Consider the following 23,842-nt stretch of genomic DNA (forward strand, 5'->3'; position numbering starts at 1 on the left):
AAAAAAAGTAGAAAAAAATGTAGAAAAATCTTGTGGCGATTTTAGATTTGATTTTAGATTTGATTTGATATGGAGGTATCTGTGTATTGATATTTTTGAAATATACAGATTTATATTTATACACCTTAGTTTGTCTAATGATAGGGTCTAGCAGCAGTGACACCTTAGTAACAATAAGCACACCCAACACCCAGATCTTGGTTTGTAAATACCATGACCCATTCAAGGGAAACAGAGTTCTAGAGAAAATTGGTTGATTGTAGATCTGGAGAAAAATAAGAACAAAATGAATCTAGAATATCTGTGTCAGAAAGAAGAAATGTCTCAAAAACTAATGGATTTATGTCAAAAGACAAAGAGATAGCTTAAAGTTATCTTAAATAAAAATATGAGGAAGCCATTAGACAAATCCAGAATGAGAGTTATTGTACAAGACAACTGACTTGGAATCTTGAAAATCAATGTCTTAAGAAGCAAAACAAGGACTGTGGTTCTAGGGGTAATTGCTCTTAATTAAAAGATTCTAAAGAGACTTAATCATCGAGTTCAATGCAGGGACTTTGATTAGCTCTGGGATAATATGATGGTGGGGAAGGGAAAAAGCTCTGGGATAGGATGAGGGTTGGGAAGGGAAAACTAAAGAGATCTGTGGACAATTGGTAAAATTTAAATATCGGCTATGTAGTAGAATGTCCCAACATAACTCAGGTTAGTTTTAGATGTGATAATGCTATTGAGACTATGTGGCAGAATATCCTTATTCTTAGGAGATACAAGCTGAAGTATTCATTCAGGGGTGAGCTACCATGGTGTTTGAAATTTAAATTCCAAATGGCTCAAAAAAATTGTGTGTATATGATATTTAGTGTATACTATCCAAAAGAACAAACTACCTAGGAATAAAATTAACCAAAGAGGTAAGACCTGCACACTGAAAGCATCAAACCAATGCTGAAATAAGTTAAAGAAGACCTAATAAATGAAAAGACAGGCCATGTTCATGAACTGATTTAACATTGTAAAAATGGCAATACTCCTCAAATTGATCTGTAGATTAAGGGTAATCCTTACCAAAATTCCAAGAACATATTTTGCATAAATGAGCATAAAATTCATATGGAATTACAAGGGACCACAAAGAACTAAAAAATGTGGAAAAAGTCAAGTACTCCAGTTCCTGATTTTGAAACATAAAGCTAGAAATCAAAACAGTGTGGTACTGATATAAGGATAGACATATAGAACTGAAAGGCCAGCAGTAAATCCATATATTATGGCCAACTGATTTTCAACAAGGCTACCAAGATCATTCAATGAGGGAAAGGACAGTCTCTTCAACAAATGGTGGTGGGACAACTGGATGTTTACATGCAAAAGAATGCAACCTCATACCATATTAACAAAATAACTCAAAATGGATCAATGACCTAAATAATGAGAACTCAACCATAAAATTACTGGAAGAAAATATAGGTATAAAACATCAGGACTTTGGGGAGTTCCCATCGTGGCGCAGCAGAAACGAATCCAACTAGGAACCATGGGGTTGCGGGTTTGGTCCCTGGCCTTGCTCAGTGGGTTAACGATCCGGCATTGCCGTGAGCTGTGGTGTAGGCTGCAGATGCGGCTTGCAGATGTGGCTTGGATCTGGTGTTACTGTGGCTGTGGTGTAGGCCAGCAGCTATAGTTCGGATTTGACCCCTAGCCTGGGAACATGCATATGCTGTGTGAGTGTGACCCTAAAAAGCAAAAATAAAAAAAACAAAAAATCAGGACTTTGGATTTGGCAATGGATTTGTCTCACATATGACAATGAAAGCAGTATCAACAACAACAAAAAAGATAAATTGGACTTAAAATTTAAAACTAATGTACACCCATGGAGATTATGAGTGGAAAAATACCTATAGGAGAAAATATTTGTATATTATATATCTAATAAGGGTGTAGTATTCAGAATATATAAAGAATTCTTAAAATTCAATATCAAGACAAGCCAATTCAAAACATGAAAAGAGCTCTTATGCACTGCTAGTGGGATTATGAAACGGTACAACTTCTATGGAAAAAAGAATGGAGGTTCCTTAAAAAATTAAAAATAGAACTACCATATGATCCAGCAATCCAACTTCTGGGTATATATTCAAAATAACTGAAAGCAAGGTCTCGAAGAGATATATGCACACTTAACGTTAATACCAGCAGTATTCACAAAAGCCGAGAGGTAGGAAAAACCCAAATGTTCATCGACAGATGAGTTGATAAAATCTGAGATGGGATGTAATCTTGGAAAGAAAATTATTTTGAATGCAAGAGGTCTTTTAAGAAAAAAATATGAAGTAAATATGTAATAGATAATAAATATTCCTTCAGGGTACTGAATAGACGTTAGATCTGGGTTCTCATTCTCCCAGGAATGTTCTGGAGGACTATCAAATGCACTGTGTCTTTCCCACATCTGTCTTCTATTAAGAGTTGTATCATTACTGATTCAAGATTTACTGTAATACACTTATTTATTCTCCCTCTGCTGGTCGGTTCCATACTATCACACTCTGCTAGACTAATGCATATCACAGCTAGGGTTATGATCATTTAACACATATTTACTGAGCCTTACTTATTATGTGCCATGCACTTTGGCGCCTCCTGAGTATACCACAGTGAAGGTAAGTCATAAGCCTGGGCTAATTTACCATCTAGTAGGCGAAAGAGACCATAAGCAAACCATTTATATATCATGAGTACACACTACTGTAAACGGAACTAGTGCTATACTAGAGAATACAATTTCTAATTGAGATTAGGAAAGGCTTCTCTTAGGAAGGACATCTAATCTTAAGACTGGTAGGGCATTAACGAATAGCGACAGGTGAGTTTGGGACTGCGGAAATTTTCAGTGAAGTCAGGTTAAGAAATTTGAAAAGCACTGCAGCGGAAAACGGTGCATTGCTAGCAAGGGAGTGAAAGAATTTTGCGTTTTAAAAGGATCGCAGAAGCAAGACAGCAGGGAGACTTCATGCTTTATGTAGAGGCACCAGGACTTGGTAATTAAGGTTACCCGCTTGCGCGACGGGGTAGCAGAGTACATCTGCTATGCTAGAACGATAACTGCAGAGCGGTTAGAGGATTAGCGGATGATCGAGTGCTTAAGGAAAAAACAAATGGCAGCGTTCAAAGCGTCTTGCTCTGAACAGCCGGCACCAGGGCAGGGAACACTCCTAAAGAGGAAATCTTCCGAAGGAGGCTGAGGTCCAGGAGAGCCCAGATCCTGCTCTCCTTTGGTATCATCAGAAGCAGTGCCTGGGACGGAGCAGGTCTCCCCTCCACGGGAGGAGAACACTGCAAAGTAGAGGTGGTGGAGATTCTAACCTTCAGAACTAAACCCGGAAGCCTCACTAGAGCCGCCCGCGGAGCTTATCTTCCAATCGCTCTTTAGCCCCCACCCAGAAGTACCGCCCACTCACGCTCACTTCCGCTATCCTGAGCGTTCGACCATCTCGCGAGAACTGGAAGCGCCTATGTGACCTGGGCTAAGCGGAAGTTGGATCTCTTTTTCGTGGCGCCTCGGAGGCGGTCGGTCGCTTGAGGATGAAGGTAGAAACTGCTGAAGAGTGTTGGGCCAGGCTTGAAGAACGTGGGTCGAACTCCCGGACACAACGTTGCCGGAGTCTTAGCTCTTCAAAATTCTGGGTCTAGATAGAGAAGGGTCTGAGGAAGGAGAAGGATCGCTCTTCTGGTGCTGGAGCTCTTTGGGAGAGCGGATGGCGAGCGATTGCAGCTGGAGCTGTGCCGGGCTCGAGGAGCGCCATGGTGGCGTCCTGCCGCCAAGCCGGGATAGAGACGGCGCTGCTGCCCTATTGGCGGCGTGTAGGTCGGCCTCCTTGCTCTGAGAGAGCGAACGGCTACGGAGCCGCTTTCGCCCGGGCTTCTTTTCGCTAGGCCTAAAAAATGTGTCCTGTTTTTAGTACGGTGTTACGGTGATTATGCACACACGTGCTTTAGTGAGTAAAATTGGTGAGAAACCTTTCTGCAGTTTTTGTAGGGGTGACATGAAATGCTTTTTGTGTCGGTTCTGCGATTTTCATGAAGTTCCTTTCCTCTCGTTTATAATTAGTTGAACATCTCTTTCCCGGCCACTGGCTGCCAAAAACTCATTGAAGTGGACGATGAGCGAAAACTTCGTACATTTTATGAGAAACGCATGGCCACAGAAGTTGCTGCTGACGCTCTGGGTGAAGAATGGAAGGTAAAAGTTAACTGCTGAATTGAATTGTTAGAGCTATTTAAGACAAAGAATGGTAATTGGTAAACGCAGTAGGGTTCTGTCTTCTGATCTTGAGATGGTTAGTTCCAAATGTCACTTTTACAAGGTGGAGCTGTCACCTGGAGGGGTTACGTAGGTCAAATTAAAAAATACAGTTCTTGCTCTACGAACTAAAGTTGTCCAAAGGGTATCCTCGAAAGTGCCAAGAACGGTTGTTTCCTGATTTATTGCTCTTTGGTACTTTGTTTTTTTTTTTTTTAACATATTTTGTCCCCAGGAGCTGTTCTAGTAAAGCACAGGTTAAAAATACGACCTGATTGAAAGGAATTTGTTAACTGATTGAAAGGAATTTGTTAACTGAACTTGGCAAATTGGAAGTATAGCCAAAATTTAGTGACCAGAGCAAAAGATTAAGTTTGAAATTGGTCTTAATGAACTGTACTTGTAAAATTGAAGGTGTACTTCTAAGAAGCCACAATCCTTTGTCCTGTAATGTGTTGCTGTATTCTTTTCCAGGGTTATGTGGTCCGAATCAGTGGTGGGAACGACAAACAAGGATTCCCCATGAAGCAGGGTGTCTTGACCCATGGCCGAGTCCGCCTGCTACTCAGTAAGGGGCATTCCTGTTACAGACCAAGGAGGACTGGAGAAAGAAAGCGCAAATCAGTTCGGGGTTGCATTGTGGATGCCAATCTAAGTGTTCTCAATTTGGTCATCGTAAAAAAAGGTGAGACTTGTTCTTGAGATAATTTTCGTTGACACTAACTTAAAGCTGATTGTCCAATTTTTTTTCATTTGTAGTATCCACAGTTTGACCAGTGGGCTTCTTTTAGCAATGCCTGAACAATCTCGGTTACTTGTTTGTAAAGGAGTTGTTGAACTAAACAACTTTCATCACTTTTAAGGGGAGAAGGATATTCCTGGACTCACCGATACCACTGTGCCTCGCCGCCTGGGGCCTAAAAGAGCTAGCAGGATCCGCAAACTTTTCAATCTCTCTAAGGAAGACGATGTCCGTCAGTATGTAGTGAGAAAGCCCCTAAACAAAGAAGGTAATGGGAGATTATGTGGTTTAGGGTTTGCTTAATTTCAGTGAGTTGTCATAGCGTTTTGTGGTTAGAAAATAAAAATCTGTACCTACTCTTGACCTAGAATCTGAGCTTTAGGAAAATAGGGAGAAAGACAAGATACGCAGTTGGTATTACTCCTTTTATCTTGTGCCCTCTATAGAGTGTTAGAATATTGGAAATTGCCCTTGAGTCATTGATGTATAAGTTTGTTCAAAGATACTTTTATCAGACATTTTAAAGTTCATTGTTTTGGGGTTAGGAGTTGAAAGAATGGTAGGAGTTTCTTGGAGCATGGTTGAATGTACTCTTGCTCCACACTTTGGTTTCTTTGCATGTCAGTGGTTTTTTGTTTTTTGTTTTTTTTTTTTTATAAAAAATACATGGCTCATGACTTTCATCAGTTGAAGTTGCTTTAGTTAACTTTTAGCAGAACCTGAATAATTGAGATTTGGTCTTCAGTCAGATTATTTGGGGTTATAAATCAGACAGGCTAGATGAGGGTTTTCTAATGGTAATGGTTTCGCTGCCCAGACCAACAAGCTCTGTCTTGGAAAATAGAGATTTGAGCACCAGTTGGGGCTTCAGAGCATGGTGGGATAGTGCTGCACATAACACTTCATGTACTTAGTTTTCACAGAGGTGTTAAATGTGTACAGGTAATACTGTTTTAAAGTAATGCTCCTGTGTCTTAAATGGTACAGAGATATAAAATACTCTACCAAGATAATCTAATTGTGGGGAGGAATTCATAGTAGGAAAAAAGTATTGGTATGACTTTACTATTGAGCAAAATAATGGAAATTTACATGATTTTGAACCTGACTCCTAATTATTGCTATGGTTTGAGTTGTCTTACGAGGATTAAACAAGTTAATTAGGAAAACACTAGTACCTAGTCATCAGTGGGTTTCATAAAAGTAAGTTTTCATAGGAGCTACTAAATTAAGTTTTGCCTTTGTTTCTAATGTTTTAAAAATGTAAATATGGGTTCTGTTAACAAAGAGTATTGAAGTGATTGAATCACTGTCAACTTTCAGGAAAGAAACCTAGGACCAAAGCACCCAAGATTCAGCGTCTTGTTACTCCACGTGTTCTGCAACACAAACGTCGCCGTATTGCTCTGAAGAAACAACGTACTAAGAAAAATAAGGAAGAGGCTGCAGAATATGCTAAACTTTTGGCCAAGAGAATGAAGGTAAGTTTTGAGAAGATGGAGGTGGGGTGGTAAGGCCTGGCTTTGGATTTGAATTTTTTAATCTAGACAAGCTTTAACTACTCTCCCCCCCTCCCTTTTCTTTAGGAGGCCAAAGAAAAACGTCAGGAACAGATTGCCAAGAGACGGAGGCTATCCTCTCTGAGAGCATCTACCTCTAAGTCTGAGTCCAGTCAAAAATGAGATGTTTTGAGAGTAACCAATAAATAACATCAAATCTTCCATCTGTTGACTCTTAATTGATAAAAACAGATAAATGATGGTCAAAAGACAGGTCACAGAAAAGGAGATATTGTGTAATCTAATGCTGGATAAAGTATGTAAATTTGAAGTTTATACTCCTTAAATTCAGAAGCTGATGAGATCATGTTGTGATACCAAGTGGAAGGGGTGGCCAGGACAGTTTCTTTTGAAGTGGCTCAGAAAAAGATTTCTTAGCATAAAGCATTTATTGCTTTTTCAGCAAGGCATGGAGCAATATAGGGGAAATAAATGACTAGGACTATTAATCTTTGATATACTTTATTCTGAGTAATAGTTTTTCTTAAAGAGCTATACATAATACAGAAGTGCTCTTGTGAAGATGGACATTTGTTGTAGAAAGGATAACTTGTTAAAAGCATAGTTAATGGATACCATCCAAAAATAGTTGACAAGACTTTTAAAACCAGTGCAAATTTAATGCATTAACAGGTTAACTAGTGAAATGGTTACTTGTGTTTTCATTGTATTTCATACTCTGTAAAGGAGTTGGCTATGCCTATTTTTAAATACACTCTTGCATAAATGGAGGATACACAGAAAGTACTTTTTCTACTGTATCACAGAACAGTTTCTATAATAATTGCAGTTAGAACCTTAGTTCAAACTATATAGATGAGAAGGGTCCTAAAAGGCACATTAGTCTTTAAAGGGAATGTCTTTGTTGGAATATATTAACCACAGGTGAGTAAAATTTTCAAGTGACTAACGTACAATCTGAAGAAGTGCTTTATGATTAAAGTGCATGAGTCACTTGGGGATTTGGCTAAAAGGTAGATTTGTGACTTCAATAGTTTTGGGCTCTACAGTCTACATTAGCAAGATTGAAGTCTTAAGACAGGTGAAGTTAGAAGTTGAAGCATTTTAAAAAAGACATTCTCTTTTGGTGCAGTGAGTTGGGTTGCTGCTATGCTGTGGGTTCAATCCCATGCTGTGTGCACAGCCAAAAGGATACCCCAAACCGAAGACTGACTATTAGAGTAGCTTAAAAGGCCAGAATTTTTTTTTTTTTGTCTTTCTGCCTTTTCTAGGGCTGTTCCTGGGGCGTATGGAAGTTCCCAGGCTAGGGGTCTAACAAGAGCTGTAGCCACTGGCCTATACCAGAGCCACAGCAACACAGGATCCAAGCCACATACATCTTCGATCTATGCCACAGCTCACTGCAATGCCAGATCCTTAACCCACTGAGCAAGGGCAAGGGTTGAACCCACAACCTCATGGTTCCTAGTCAGATTTGTTAACTACTGCGCCACAATGGGAACTCCAAAAGGCCAGGATTCTTAATTAAGCAATTGATTCCAATGCATAAAGCATGAGAACCACCCTGCTTTCTAATTTCAAGGGACTGACATGGACAGTCCCTAGGCCACTCACTCTGGAATTCTGGCAGGTATAAGAAAGGGATATTGGAGGAAGAGGAGTTATGCTGCTCAGTGGAAATGCATCTGACCAGGATCAGGTTCAATGAGGATATAGGTTTGATCCCCGGCCTTGCTCAGTGGGTTAAGGACCCAGCATTGCTGTGGCTGTGGTATAGACCGGAGGCTGCAGCTCTGATAACCACCCTAGCCTGGGAACTAACATAGTCCTCAGATGCAGTATTAAAAAAAGACAAAATTACTAGTGTGTACTGGCAACAACTAAATAGCCCTAAGTTACGGCAGGCTTATATTTGGTCATTAGTTAACTCTTTAAATTAACCATGCAGGTTGCTATAGTCAACCTAAAAAATGCAACTCATCAGTTCATACTAAATCCAAAACCAATGTTAAAGTTTTGGATTTAGTACTAATTTGAAATGATATGGTATGTGATTTTTGTCTGTTTTTAATGCCCTTTCTGTGGTAGGTGTTAGAAAAGGGCTTTCAGCAATGTTAATACAAATAAGCTTCTGACAGCCACAGACTAAGCTTTACAGTGTGTAATATCCAAGTTACTTAGGTTAAAGTAAGAAGTTAGAAGAAACTTTGTAATTTACTGTATCCCGATAAATGTGCAAGGAGGAAAACCTCAAGGTTTTTTTTAGTGGGAAATACTTTAATTTAGTTAATGAAAAACTAAAGAAGAGGAGAAACAATTTGCAATTCTAGAGATCACAAAAACTACACATTTCAGGAGCCTTGAAAATGTAAGAAACAAGCACAGCAAACTTGAGAACTTTCACTTTATTCAATCTTGATTTTTTTTTTTTTTAATGCAAGGTAATTCCATTCTTTCTGTTGGGGCAACAAGTGTTAAGTATTAAAATTAGTACCAAGTCTTAAGTTGCAAAAATATATACTCTGAGACAGTGCAAAAGATCTGTTTTTAAGGCAATGAGAACTGTACATTCCTGGTAAGTTCTTTCACTAGAATTCTGCAAGATTGGTACACAGTTTTAAAAAGATGATAGAAAAGCCTTGTGTGCTATTAACTGTACCATCTAGAAATAATTGTTCTGATTTAGTCATCTGTATAATTACTATAAAAGTGGGCACACAGCCATTGGCTCTTCAAACCATGCAGAAGGTAAGGCAAATTCACTATCCCTAAGGTGTATTTTAATGAAAAGCATGATAAATGTCAGAGTGAGGCAGCTGAGGTCATGATTTTCTTAAACCTACCAGCAACAAGCTTAATAAGCTTTAATGTTTTAAGACTTAATTGATTCAACCTAGAAAACTATTTACAAATGCACAAATCTAAATATTATACACAAGAATAAAACTTCGGTGCAGTGCAAGTTTATCCCACAGGTTTTTAAAAGTGACCAACAGCAACAATTTATGTGCCTGAACAATTTCATGTAAAAAGGACTATACAAAAGAATTTTAAGCATGTTTTAGTTCTGTAAAATTATGAAGCTGATTTAATTTCACTTAAACTGTCCGGCTCATTTACTCCAGTTTTAAAGCTGTTGCAAATAAACATGGTACTGGGAAGAGGATGAAAGAAAATAACTGGATAGTCTCTACTAAGGGAGCTAATACATAACATGAAGGGTAAAAATATATATTAATTTCAAAGGCTAGGCAGTTGTCATTAAATTTGAGATTAATGACTACAGATGAGTTTAGTAGTCATTTAATAGTTGGGAGACCCCTTTCAGAAAATTCTATTGCAACATGCAATCTGAATTTTAATAAATATAACATGGCTGTGTGGACACGAACCTACACAACCACACATATGTACACAAATACACAAATAGTTGCTCTTAATAATTGAGATAATTCATTTGTTTTGGTGTTAGGCAAGTTTACATTGATTTGCCATTCCCCAAACTCAATAGATTCAAATATAAACAAGATGCCAAGAATGACTGATTTCTCATTATCAAACTACCACAATTACTGAGAAATGCAAAGCCAATGTTCAGCAGATAAAACAGTTCAGAAGTTGTAAATCTTTGCCATCAATGAACCCTGGGGCATTTTAATGGCATTTTTTCCACTGTGAGATGATTCAGTATGAAACACATTTCATTATGTTTTGTCCTAAAGAGTTTTAACTTCATTTCAGTGTTCAGCAAATCATAATTTGGAACAAACCTTGAATGTCTCCAGACTGAATCTATGCCCCTAACTTTGTCAGAGGGTGAAGCTTATTTAAATGAGAGGTGCTCCAAAACACTTCCGGCACCATTCCACACTGACACTTGGTGGAGCGTCAATTTTCTGTAACTTTTCAAGAATCTCTGAAGACAGATTGTTGTATGCAAGTCCATATTCATTGTCAAAAGCCTCTGAAAGATATTTTCAAAAGTGCAAGTGGAATTTGTTAATAAAAGCTATGCATTTAAAAATGGTAGTCAATTTTCTATACATATTTAAACTGCATATTTAAAGGCAGAAATCTTTTTAAAGGATTAAAAAGATACCAATTAGAATTTTAAAAATTTACTTTAGGATATAAAATATCCCCCCTTTAGTAATCCCCAATTGACCAACTTACCAATATCAATATTTTCTCTTCCAAGAGACACTAATGATAAGAAGAGGATTTCTCTGTATAAACTCCTAGAAAACATATTTTAAAGTTAACAGACAATGAACAAAAAATACATTTTTTAAGGTTTCTTAATTCTGTAGTAAATAAGCACTATATTCATGTCAATATCTTGGTTCTGGTATTATATATACTACAGTTAGGAGATGTAGAGGGAGAAGCTGAGTGAAGGGTCCGTGGAACTACTCTCTTTGCAATTTCTTGCAAACATTTCATATTAAGAAGAAAAAAGTTATGGGCATAAACGCTTCATTTATTTTAACTTACTTTAACTTTGTTATAACTAACAAGATAATTTTTAATTCTAATTTCTTATGCGAAATTGCAAAAGCAATCTTTTGCCACATGACAAAATAACCAGGTGAATTTCTAAGTAAGTCTGGAGTCAAAGACCCTTGGGCACAAACAGTATGAAAGGTGTTACAGTCTCTGCTATTTAACCCAACAGTAAAGGATAAATCACCTTTATTTGGTTTGTGAACATAAAAAATGTAACAAAGCTTTAAAAATGAGATTTGTGGCTCGGCTGTTTAAAAAGGGTAAAACTTAATGAACTGATTTATTTACATAGAAAAAAAGTGTAATGCTCATTCATATAACTTTCTTTAGAAGCTTCTAATATTCCTTTCCTGCCCTTAAACTACACATGCTTGAAAAGAGCTGCTCTTTAGTCTGTGAAGGAGATAATCTCTATCTCAAAGTTGAGATTACAAAAGGACCTATTCATTTTCATTATGAATTCTTGCCCTATCACTTCTCAGACTATCCCCAAAGATAGAAGAAATTTGAAGAGCATCTGGAATGTACATTCTAATGCTTGTTAATGTTTGACAGAATGTACTATGTTCCCTTTGCTAAAGCTTCCATTGCAAAATTCACTTATGCCAAGGCTGGGATGAATACTGATCAAATAAGCACGCTAGCAGATAAATAGTTAAGAGCATCAGGATAGCTCCATATCCTTTGTAATTCACTGACTGCTTCCATCACTTTCCTAAATTGTTTCTACTCCTAAACCCATATTTTTTATGTCCTACAAAATAAAATATGTGATAGGGCCTGAACAAGCAGTACATTTAACATGAATGTTAACAAATTTATAGCTTTCCAGTAACAGTAATGTTTTCTAAAGACTCATGTATATTTTAGACATGAATGAATTACCTCCTAAAATTTAATCTATCCCCCAGACAGACATTTTTTTGTGTGCTCAAGTATGAATGTGTACATTTGGGTAGAACTTTTTAAAACAATCAGCTGTTTTATAATGAATGTGTGTTTCTTTTACAACTAGAGATAGTTAAAAAATAATTTTTAAAAAACATGAAATTAGGGAGTTCCAGTCGTGGCTCGGCGGTTAACAAACCTGACTAGCATCCATGAGGACACGGGTTTGATCCCTGGCCTCGCTCAGCGAGTTAAGGATCCGGTGTTGCCATGAGCTGTGGTACAGGTTGCAGCCACAGCTCAGATCTTGCATTTTCCTGTGGCTCTGGTGGAGGCCAGTGGATACAACTACGATTTGACCCCTAGCCTGGGAACTTACATATGCTGCAGGTACCGCCCTAAAAAGACCAAAAAAAACAAAACCGTGAAATTATTTGGAGTGGCATCAAGCACAAAATAACAGATTATTACCTTTGTCTTTTCATGTCTGCCTTCATTTGTTGTGAAAGCAGGTTGATGGGTTTAAGAACATCATTATGTTGAATACTCTGCCTGATGGTTTCTACTAAAGTGCTTGTTGCTTGTTGTTCCTCTGACAGGAGAGACAATTTCTTTTCAGAATCTAAAAGTAAGAACACGGTAATAAAGAATACATTTATTCACTCTATTAAAACATGGGTATTTTATCCATTCATCAGTTGATGGACACTTAGGTTGTTTTCATTATTTGGATATTAAGAAAATTGCTGCTAAAAAGAGTATACAAGTTTTTCTGTGGATGTCTATCTTTATTTCTCTTGCGTATATACCTAAGAGTGCAACTGCTGTATCATACAGTAATTCTATTTACCATTTTGAGGAACTGAAACTACACCAAGTAGCTGCACTTTTTTTTTAATTCCAATTAGCAGGGTTCCAGTTTCTATCTTCACCACTTGTATCACCAGTTTCTATCTTCACCACTACTTACTAGTATCTATCCCTTTGATTACAGCCAATCTAGTGAATTAGAAGTGGTATCCCTTTGTGCTTTTGATTGGCATGTCCCTGGTATCTAGTGATATCGAGCATCCTTTCATTTGCTTTTGGCCATTTGCACATCTTTGGAGAACTGTATATTCAGTTCCTGCCATAGTCTAAGTGTCTGTGTATTCAAATGAATGCCCACTGCGATGGTGTTGGGAGGTGAGGGCTTTGGGAGGTGGTAAGATCATGAGAGCAAGAGTCATGATTAATGCCCTTAAAAAAGGCACCAGAGAGATCCCTCACCCCTTCTAACATGTAAGGATATAATGAGAAGTCAGAAGAGGCCCCATAACTGACCATGCTAGCACACTGATCTTGGACCTCCAGCCTCCAGAACTGTGAGAAATAACATTTTTATAAGCTAATAATAACCTCTAGCAAGCTACCCAGTCTGTGCTACTTTGACTTATTTTCCTTTTTCAGCTGAGCCATAGCACATGCAAGTTCCCAAGCCAGGGACTGGATCCAAGCCACAGTTGTGGCAATGCTGGATCCTTAACCCACTGCACCACAGTGGGAACTCTCACAACCTTTTTTTTTTTTGTCTTTTTGCCATTTCTAGGGCCGCTTCTGAGGCATATGGAGGTTCCCAGGCTAGGGGTCGAATCGGAGCTGTAGCCACCGGCCTATGCCACAGCCACAGCAACAGCAACACCGGATCTGAGCTGCGTCTGCGACCTACACCACAGCTCATGGCAATGCTGTATCGTTAACCTGCTGAGCAAGGCGAGGGATCGAACCCGCAACCTCATGGTTCCTAGTCGGATTCATTAACCACTGAGCCATGACGGGAACTCCTCTCACTCCATTTAACAATGGGCACTGGGAGTTCCTGCCGTGGCTCAGCAGTTAACGAACCCAACTGGCATCCATGAGGACGCAGGTTTGATCCCTGGCCTTGCTCAGTGGGTTAAGGATCCGGCATTACCATGAGTTGTGATGTAGGCTGCAGACATAGCGTGGATCCCTGTTGCTGTGGCATAGGCTGACGACTACAGCTCTGATTGGAGCCCTAGCCTGGGAATCTCCACATGCTGCGGGTGTGGCCCTAAAAAGACAAAATATACATATAAATGTGCACTGGATCTGTCTTAATCTGTTTGGGCCACTATAACAAAATAGCACAGGGAGTTCCCGCTATGGTGCAGTAAGTTAATGATCTGGCTTGTCTCTCTGGCATTGTTGGTTCCTTCCCTGGCCCAGCAAAGTGGGTTATGGATCTGGCATTGCTGCAGCTGTGGCGTAGGTCGCAGTGCTGGCTTGGATCTGATGCCTGGCCAGGGAACTTCCATATGTCATGGGAGTGGCCATAAAAAGAAGAAAAAATAAATAAAATGGTTGGCTTCTTGTGAGACCTTCTTATATATTCTGAATACAGATCCTTTTTAAGATACATTATTTGGAGTTCCTGTTGTGGCTAGTGGAAAAGAAACTGACTAGCATCCGTAAGGATTGCAGGTTTGATCCCTGGCCTCGCTTAGTGGGTTAAGGATCTGGCATTGCCATGGGGGTGCTATAGCTTGCAGACGCAGCTTGGATCTGGTGTAGCTGTGGGGTAGGACAGTGGTTACAGCCCTGATACACCCTAGTCTGGGAACCTCCATATGCCGTGGGTATGGCCCTAAAAAGAAAAAATAATTTATTCGCATTGGCTCTATATCCATGTATGTGGAAAATGCAGAAATGGAGGGCTGACTGTAAGAGACTTAAGCATCCTGAGGTTTTGGCATCCTTGTGGGTCCTGAAACCAATCCCCCAAGGATACCAAGGAATGACTATGTAGCTACAGGAAATGCAATCAGGATCCCTCAGAAATATCTGCACTCCCTTGTTCATTACAGCATTATTCATAACAACCAAGATACATAAACAACTTAAGTGTCCATCAATGGCCAAAGAAGCTACAATATATATGAATATTATTCAGCCATAAGAAAGAGGAAGTCTTGCCATTTGTGACAACATGGATGGAACTTGAGAGCATTATGCTGAGTGAAATAAGTCAGCAGAGAGAAAGATAAATACTGTGTGACAGGAGTTCCTACTGTGGCACAACAGGATCAGCGATGTCTTGAGAGTGCTGGGTCGCAGGTTTGATCCTCAGCCCAGCCGAGTGGATTAAGGATCTGGCAATGCTGCAGCTGTGGATTAGGTTGTGACTGCAGTTTGGATCTGACCCCTGGCCTGGGAACTCTATATGCTGTAGGGCAGCCAAAAATGAAAAATAAAAACAAACAACCCCCCCCCCCCAAAAAACTGTGTAATATCACTTATACATAAAAAAGCCAAACATGGAAATTCCCTGGTGGCTCAGTGAGTTAAGGATCTGCTGTTGTCACTGCTGTGGCTCTGGTTACTGCTTTGGCTTGGGTTTGATACTGAGCCCTGGAATGTCCACATGCCACAAGTGCAACTGAAAAATTTAAAAATTAAAGAAAAAAGGGAGTTCCTGCTGTGGCTCAGCAGTAATGAACCTGAGTAGTATTCATGTGGGCGCAGGTTCGATCCCTGGCCCCTCTCAGCGGGTTCAGGATCTGGCATTGCCATGAGTTGCAGTGTAGGCTGCAGACTTGGCTCAGATCTGACGTGACTATGGCATAGGCTGGCAGCTGTAGCTCTGATTCCACCCCTAGCCTAAGAACCTGTATATGCCATGGGTGTGGCCCTAAAAAGTCCCAAAGAAAAAAAAGCCAAATGCACAGAAACGGTAGAATAATGGTTGTGAGGGATTTGGAGGGTGGGGTAGGGAAAGGGGAGATGTTGGGTCAAAAAGTACAAACTTAGTGCTATAGGATAAATAAACTGTAGGGATATAATGTAGAGCATGCTATTATTAACAATACTTTTAAGCATTTTAAAAATTGATATTAGATCTTAACTGTTCTCATCATATATGCACAAAAGATAATTACATCATAGTGTTAACTAACCCTATTGGGGTAATCATTTAGCAATATATACCTGTGTCAAATCATCACATTGTACACCTTAAACTATAATAATGTTGTACGTTAATTATATCTTAATAAAACTAGGGAAAAAGACTATGTTATTTGCAAATATCTTCTCCCATTCCATGGGGTGACATTTCACTTTTTGATGGTTTATTTTTCAGCATGAAGGTTTACCTACTTTCTCTCACCTGTGCTTTTGCCATTCTGATGTGTCGAAGTTTCTATTTTCCTTTTTTTTTTTAGGGCTGCACCCGAAGCACACGGAGGTTCCCAGGCTAAGGGTCTAGTGGAATCGGAGCTGTAGCCACTGGCCTACGACATCCACAACAACTCCAGATCTGAGCCGCTACACCACAGCTCATGGCAACGCCAGATCCTTAATCCACTGAGTGAGGTCAGGGACTGAACCTGCATCCTCATGAATACTAGTTGGGTTCATTAACTGCTGAACCATGAGGGGAATCCCCTATTTTTAAGTTGCATTTCACTAAATAATGATGAGACTGAACATTTTTTTTCTTATGTTTGTGTTATGGACTGAATTATATCTGCTCAAAATTAACATATCGAAACTCTTAACCCCCAATGTGATATTTGGAGATGGGGGTCTATTAAGAGGTAATTAACATTAAATGCGGTCATAAGGGTAGAGGCCCTAATGCAAGATGATTGGTAACCTTATAAAATGATGAAAGGAAACCAAGAATTCAGGCACCACAGGAAAAAGGCCATCTGCAAACCAAGGTGCAAGGACTCAGGAGAGACCAAACCTGCCATCACCTTGATCTTTGACTTCTGTCTCCAGAACAGAGAGAAATAAATTTCTGTAGTTTAAGCCACTCATTCTGTGTTATTTTGTTATAGTAGCCCTAGCAAACTAATACAGCCTGCTGCGCCACTCCTATATAAGCACTTAAAGTTTCTTCCACAAACTGTCTATTGATACCATTTGCTCACTTACCTGCTGGATTGTCTGTGGTTTCTTATTGACTCATAGGGCTTCTGAATACCCTTTGTAAAAATATGTTCTAAATATAAAAGACTAAAAATAAAATCTTTGACAATCTTTGAGACTAGAATTCTTATAACTGAAATTATAGTCTATACCTACATATCTACTGTATAGAATTAACTCTCCAAAAACTAACCAAATTGGTATTTGAGAGTTAAATCACAAAAAATACCTGATAAATGGGTCAGTATAACAGTATATAAATTTGAACAAAAATGGAAAAAATCTTAAGATACTAAAAATGAAAAATATAATAACTTCCTTCATCTATTTCCCTCTCTCTCTCTTTTTTTTTTTTAAACTGCTAAGAAGTATTCCACTGAGTGGATGGATTATACCGTAATTTTCCTTATGCATTCACCCGTGAATGGACTTTTGTGTTGTTTTTAGTTTGAATCTTTTACAGTCTTTAATTCTATTTTACTTACTAAAATTCCTCCATGAGACATAGAGAGGTTCTCCTGGTTCCTGATGAAGGTTGATATTATCCCATAACAGCTGAATATACACGAGTTTGCTATCCTGGGACAGAGACGACAGAGGAAGCTAAAAGAGATCAATAGATAGTATTAGTAACCCAAGCATAATAGTAATTACTAGCACAGCTTGATTATATAAAACAAATGAGTTCTTTCAAAACTCTGGACCTAAAATTCTGAGAAAAACATTTAATTTTTAATTTATATGTGATTATGAATATTCTTATTTTGAGGTACATGTTTTTCATTCTAACTTTCAAGGACTGCATGATAACTTGGTAGCTAGCACAGCTGCCATTTGAAAGATTAACCTCCATCATAATAAATTTTAAGGTAAGAGAAAATGCAACCATTTCTACTATCTTGTTGTGTAGGCTACTACTTAAATGAGTAAAATAGCCTTTCTAATACCTAAGAGTTTGTTATGCCCCTGTTAAATGTTTGGGGAGCAGGGTACCTATCTCTCAACATTCCTTATCATAAAATGAAATAAAATCCCTGTACCATTTATCTAAATTTTTAAGTGAGAGAGAAATAAACTACAACTGAAGCCACTATTGTTGTGTATTTCCTGTTACCTGAAGTTAAGCCTCATCCTAACCAGAATCCTAACCAGTATAAGTATAGAAGTTAGCCCCTACCTGTACACCTCCATTACAATGTTCAGATGTGAGGATAAGTCCTGGCAAGTTACTAGGAAGGTCCAAACGTCTGAAATACCAAACAAGGTTCCAGAAAATGATTGGATGTTGATTGATGAACGAGGACGTGTGAATCACCTGATCACCTTCATTTTCTAGCAAAGATTCAAGTTCTTTACGAAGCACTAGAGGACTCAAGTAGGGCACAGAAACAGGGGGAGGATTGGGTCTTTTTCCTAGAGGATCCTTAAAAAATACAAAAAGAAATGAATTGATCTATTTAATTATTTACGTTTCAGAGTATGTCCCAATGAGATTATGCTCTTCCATCTATCCTTTCAAATTCAGTTATTTCAGGGCAATTGCTACATGCAGTAGAATAGTCTAAAGAAAACATAAAAAATGAAAAACACTTTATTATAAACTTAAGTTAAATGATTACAGATGAAAACTATTAATTCATATAATACATCCTATTTTAAAGGCAATAGAGAAACTTTTTTCTTTTTAGGGCCACACCCATGACATATGGAAGTTCCCAGGCTAGGGGTTGAATTGAAGCTGCAGCTGCCAGCCTACACCACCGCCATACCAGATCTGAGCTGCATCTGCAACCTATGCTGCAGCTTGCAACACCAGATCCTTAATCCACTGAGTGAGGCCAGGGATCAAAACCGAATCTTCATGGATACAAGCTGGGTTCTTAACCCGCTGAGCCACAGTGGAAATTCCTCCTTTGCAATTTTTTATAAGAAATATTTGCAGTTCTGATGTTTTATGATGATAGCAAAAAAATATAACTTTATCTTCCTCCTAAAACTTTAAACAGAAGAGGCAACTGTTTTGTATTAATATTCCTTGATGACTATTTTAAAAATCATATCTAATTTGTTTTCACATTTGATTGCAACAAAAACTAAAGAAGTTAAAGAACTATTTCATAAATTAAATGAAATAATGAAGAAAAAAAAAAAACCTAAGTTCCCGTCATGGCGCAGTGGAAATGAATCAGACTAGGAACCACGAGGTTGCAGGTTTGATCCCTAGCCTGGCTCAGTGGGTTAAGGATCTGGCATTGCCATGAGCTGTGGGCTAGGTCACAGACACTGCTCAGAGCCTACACGGCTGTGGCTGTGGCGTAGGCCAGCAGCTATAGCTCCCAATTCAACCCCTAGCCTGGGAATCTCCATATGCCACAGATGGGGACATAAAAAGCAAAAAAAAAAAAACCCCACCAACCTAGACTTCATACATTTCTGCATACTTTAGTCAGAATAAATTGTTTACAACCCATATTAACAGGTACAAACAGTACCCAGATGGAGGTCTCCAAATATCAGTTTCCTCTAAGAGGAGCCATGGTTTCTTAAAGATATGGTTGATTTCTAGGTCTGGATAAGGAAATATGTAACGTGAACATGAAACATCTTGCAATATAAGAAAGCAAAGAAGCTTTAAAAAAATTATATACAAAGGCTACTAAGAGTTGTGTCAAAAGGACTAAGACACCAACCTATAGAGACTTCTAGCTTGCCAAAGATGGAATAATGTAAGTATCAATAAGGTTAACAATAGCAACAGACATAAACATTTAAATCAATGAGTTCATAATCATAACCTATTCCACCAGATAATGGATCACCCTGGAGAATGCCAGGAACCCAATGTGTTACTTTGAAAATTGACTGATAGGGAGTTCCTGTTGTGGCTCAGTGGGTTTAAGAACCTGCCTAGTATCCATGAAGATGTGGGCTCAATCCCTAGCCTTGCTTAGTGGATAAAGGATCTGGAGTTGCTGCAAGCTGCAGCCTAGGTCACAGATGCAACTTGGATCTGGCATTACTGTGGCTGTGGTGTAGGCTGGCAGCTGCAGCTCTGATTTGACCCCGAGCCTGGGAACATCTGTATGGTGAACACGCGGCCCTGAAAAGACAAAAAAAAAAAAAAAGAAAGAAAAAAAAAGAACATTGATAGATAAAAGGAAAAGAGAATCAAATTATTTATCCTGCCCTCCCAACAGAAATTGCATCTTTGGAAAAACCAGACAAAAACCATCAAGAATTTCTCTTTATCTTTCATATACACAGAAGATGACAGAATTAGTGTATCATCATTTTATAGCTTCCAATGGACAACTTGATCTAGGTATTGAGGTGTTAATAGCTACTAACATCACAAATATAGTTCATGTTTCCTATTGGAGGGACATCCCACTACTGATAAAGCTGTCTTATAAAACTAAACAAATGAATAAAATAAAACAAAAAAATCTGAGTCTGATCAAGCTTCTAGCTGCAATTACCAATTTATAGGATTGTAACTAACAAATAAATTGCAAGGGAATAAAAGAGTCTAGATTTAAAAAGACTAAAAAACAGACCAACCAATAACAAAGCATGGACCTTATTTGATCCTGATTCCTTGAACTACAAAACAAACATTTGACATTTTTCAGATCATAAGAAATTTGAACAAAGATTGAATAACCTGATATTATTTGTTATTTGGGGGGTCTGATAATGGCACTGTATTTTTAAAAGTCCTTATCTTTCAGAGATAAATACTGAAATATTTACAAATAGTATATATATATGATGTTTGAAATCTGCTTCAAATAGATCTAGGAAAGACTGAATGAGGGAATACATGAAAGAAAAATGGTCATAAGCTAAAAATTACTAAAGCTAGATGATGTGTCAAAGGGGCTCATTCCACTCTTCTGTTTATTTCTGTACCTATTTGAAATTTTAAAGTTCTGTGTTTATGAAAAAATCTTGTCACTTTTCATGTGATTAAAATAAACCTACTACAAAAGAAATTACATGCTGTTTTAGTACTTCCATGAACACACTGATATAATTATAATGTTATTACATACCACAACTTCCTGAAGACTGTTTGGAAGACTAACTGTTGAAATGCCATGAAATGGTCGCTGGGAAAAGTCCATATTTTGCAAGGGACCTCCAACACTGTGACTTCTTGTCAAAGGCACATTTCGTTTTGATAAACTATTAGGCACAGGTGAAATTTTCACAGTTTGGACATCTCCACTGGCTTCCATTATTTCATCACTTAAAAAATGAAGAAGAAATGCTATGTTTAGATTGTGTTAAACAATCTAAATCTGTAGAGCTAGAGTATTTCATACAATGAATTTTAAATGTACTGAATATATCTGAGAAGAGTCAGTACCACCTTATGTGAATTAATTTACTTTAGGTATTTTATAAAATTGGTCAGAAACAGGATACAGTGAATGACGCTGCTGAAGGGTAGGAAGATGATATGGTAGACAACAGATATTATTTTAAAAAGAATAAGTTTCTTTTCAGTTGCTTTGTTCAAAGATTATTTCATTTTTATTAAACAAAATCACCTAGGAGTATATATAATGCCTGCAAATAAGTAATGTAGGTTCCTTGACAAGTATTTAATCCCTACTAGGTCATGAGCCACCTAAGGTGAGAGCTCAGATTTTATTTATTTTTAGTATTAAGCATAACATTTAGCATACAATAATAGGCTCTCAAAAAATGTCTGAATCAATATTTAAGAGTAAAAGCTGTACCTCACTGTAAAGAAAGTATGTGTCTGGAAACTGGCAATAATTACACTAAAGGGAAAATACTTTTTACTGTTGAGAAGTTCATTTTTGTAAAAGACCACTGTCAAACATTAAACATAGTATTAAACAGAGTTCCCATTGTGGCTCAGTGGATTAAGGACCCAATGTTTTCTCTGAGGATGCAGGTTTGATGCCTGGCCTTGCTCAGTGAGTTAAGGATCTGGCACTGCTGTAAGCTTCAGCGCAGGTCACAGGTGCAGCTCAGATTTGGTGTTGCTATGGCTGTGGTGTAGGCCTGCAGCTGGAACTCTGATTTAATCCCTGGCCCAAGAACTTCCATATGCTACAAGTGTGGCTGCAAAAGGAAAAAAAAAAAAAAAGGTTTATTATCAGATTCACTCATTAAATATTTAAACAATATATGGTAGTAATAACTTAAGGGTAATTTTTAAAATGCCAAAACTTAATGCTTATGTAAGCCAGGTTATATTTAAAGACGGAATTTTTACAAGGGTATCCAAATTCCCTGAATCCAATGTTACCTTGATTCAACGGCAGAGCTTGCTTCTTCAGTTATAGTCTGGTTAGGTTTTGGTAAATCCATAAGGTTGATCAAGTCAGGTTCTGCTGAACTGGATATGGGTTTGTGCTCCAAAGGTTCATTTGCCAAGGGAATGCTACCACTTTGTAAACTATCACCAGAGGTACTTGGTTTCAGGAAAAAGCTAAATATGGATCAGTCCAAAGGAAAAAAAAAATCAAAAAAGTCTTTAAAAATCCTAGAATCCACTAAATTTCATCATATTTAGAATCTCATTATAGTAAAAGTAGTCATTAATGAATTATACAAATCTACAGAATTTCAAACACACACACAGACTCCTACTCTCCTTCGCTCTTCTTCTTTTGTCCCAAAACCTTTCGAATGAAAAGGTCTATAGCATCATTATCGTTCAACATAAGATCCTTTCAGTTTTTAAGAAACACAAAAGGAAGCTATGAAGGAAGATGGAAGGCAAAATATTTCATTAATTTTCTTAGTTAAAAAAAAGAACAGCATTTTAACATGTATTAACCTATAATTGTCAATAATATCTTCCCCCCCTTATAAATCTCCATTTTTGTTTCTGTCATTTCCTTTCCCTGTTATTCATTATTTTAGTTTTCACCTTCCTCTCTCCTCCTTCAGGGTAGGGATGGGGTGAGGGCTGGGCCCTGCAAGGGACATTAAGAGAATTTTCTGAAGTAATAGCAATTTTCTATCCTGATAAGGGTTTGATTTGCACAAATGTATGCCTTTGCTCTTTAAATGACACATCAAGGTTTGTACTATTTTTTTTGGGGGGGGGGTTCCTTCTGCTTTTCAGAACAATACCCAAGGTGTATGGAAGTTCTTAAGCTAGGGGTTGAATCAGAGCTATAGCTGCTGGCCTATGCCACAGCCACAGCAACACCAAATCTGAGCCACGTCTGCAACCTACACCAGCTCATGTCAACACTAGGTCCTTAACCCGCTGATTGAGGTCAAGGACTGAACCTGCATCCTCATGGACACTAGTCAGGTTCGTTTCTGCTGAGCCTCAAAGGTAACTCCATGTACATTTTATTGTATATAAGTTTACCTTAGAAGAAAAAATTGTTGGAGTTCCCGTCATGGCTCAGTGGTTAACAAATCCAACAAAGAATTCAGCTTGGATCCTGCATTGCTGTGGCTCTGGTGTAGGCCAGTGGCTACAGCTCCGATTAGACCCCTAGCCTGGGAACCTCCATGTGCTATGGGTGTGGCTCTGAAAAAGATAAAAGAAAAAATTGTAAATAAATGCTGGACGCTAGTTAAAAATATGAACACTCATGTCTTTGGGGGAAAGTGTATTTAACATCTACGTCTTATTTTAAATGAATAAAAATAAAAGATGTATGGGTAGATGGATGAAGGGATAGATAGGTGATAAAACAAGTACAGTAAAAACATTAATTGTAGAATGCAGGGGTGGATATTTGGGTGTTACTGTAAAAAAAAATCTTTAAACTTAGCCATAAATTTGAAAATTTCCATAATGACAGAGGAGGAAAATCAATTTATATTTCACTAGAAAACATAACGTAAGTTGCTTACCACAACAGCTTAAGAAACACAACTCAACAAAAAAGTACAAAACTTATGGAGAATAATTTAAACCTCTATTAAAAGAGATAA

The 23,842-nt window shown here is 38.1% G+C and overlaps 2 protein-coding genes across 4 annotated transcripts in view; one reads left to right on the forward strand and one right to left on the reverse strand.

Moving 5' to 3' along the window:
• The first annotated feature begins 3,507 nt into the window (after positions 1–3,507).
• RPS6 (ribosomal protein S6) lies at positions 3,508–6,772 on the forward strand. The gene is made up of 6 exons (XM_047767589.1): positions 3,508–3,597; positions 4,118–4,249; positions 4,784–4,994; positions 5,173–5,319; positions 6,375–6,532; positions 6,638–6,772. Exons 1-6 carry the CDS (start codon positions 3,592–3,594, stop codon positions 6,731–6,733), a joined length of 750 nt encoding a protein of 249 aa, XP_047623545.1. The 5' UTR covers positions 3,508–3,591; the 3' UTR covers positions 6,734–6,772.
• Positions 6,773–8,961: 2,189 nt separating this feature from the next.
• Positions 8,962–23,842, reverse strand: part of DENND4C (DENN domain containing 4C) — a 149,947-nt gene continuing 135,066 nt past the window's right edge. For 2 of the 3 annotated variants that reach the window (XM_047767590.1, XM_047767592.1), the window contains 7 exons: positions 22,188–22,370; positions 20,956–21,151; positions 18,078–18,323; positions 17,386–17,503; positions 12,437–12,587; positions 10,745–10,809; positions 8,962–10,535 (listed from right to left, as the gene is read on the reverse strand). In XM_047767590.1, the coding sequence (XP_047623546.1) occupies positions 10,399–10,535; positions 10,745–10,809; positions 12,437–12,587; positions 17,386–17,503; positions 18,078–18,323; positions 20,956–21,151; positions 22,188–22,370 (1,096 nt within the window). In that variant the 3' untranslated portion in view covers positions 8,962–10,398. The other variant, XM_047767591.1, reaches the window with a different exon arrangement.

The sequence above is a fragment of the Phacochoerus africanus genome, chromosome 2, assembly GCF_016906955.1.
Source record: "Phacochoerus africanus isolate WHEZ1 chromosome 2, ROS_Pafr_v1, whole genome shotgun sequence".
NCBI classification, from domain to species: Eukaryota; Metazoa; Chordata; class Mammalia; order Artiodactyla; family Suidae; genus Phacochoerus; species Phacochoerus africanus.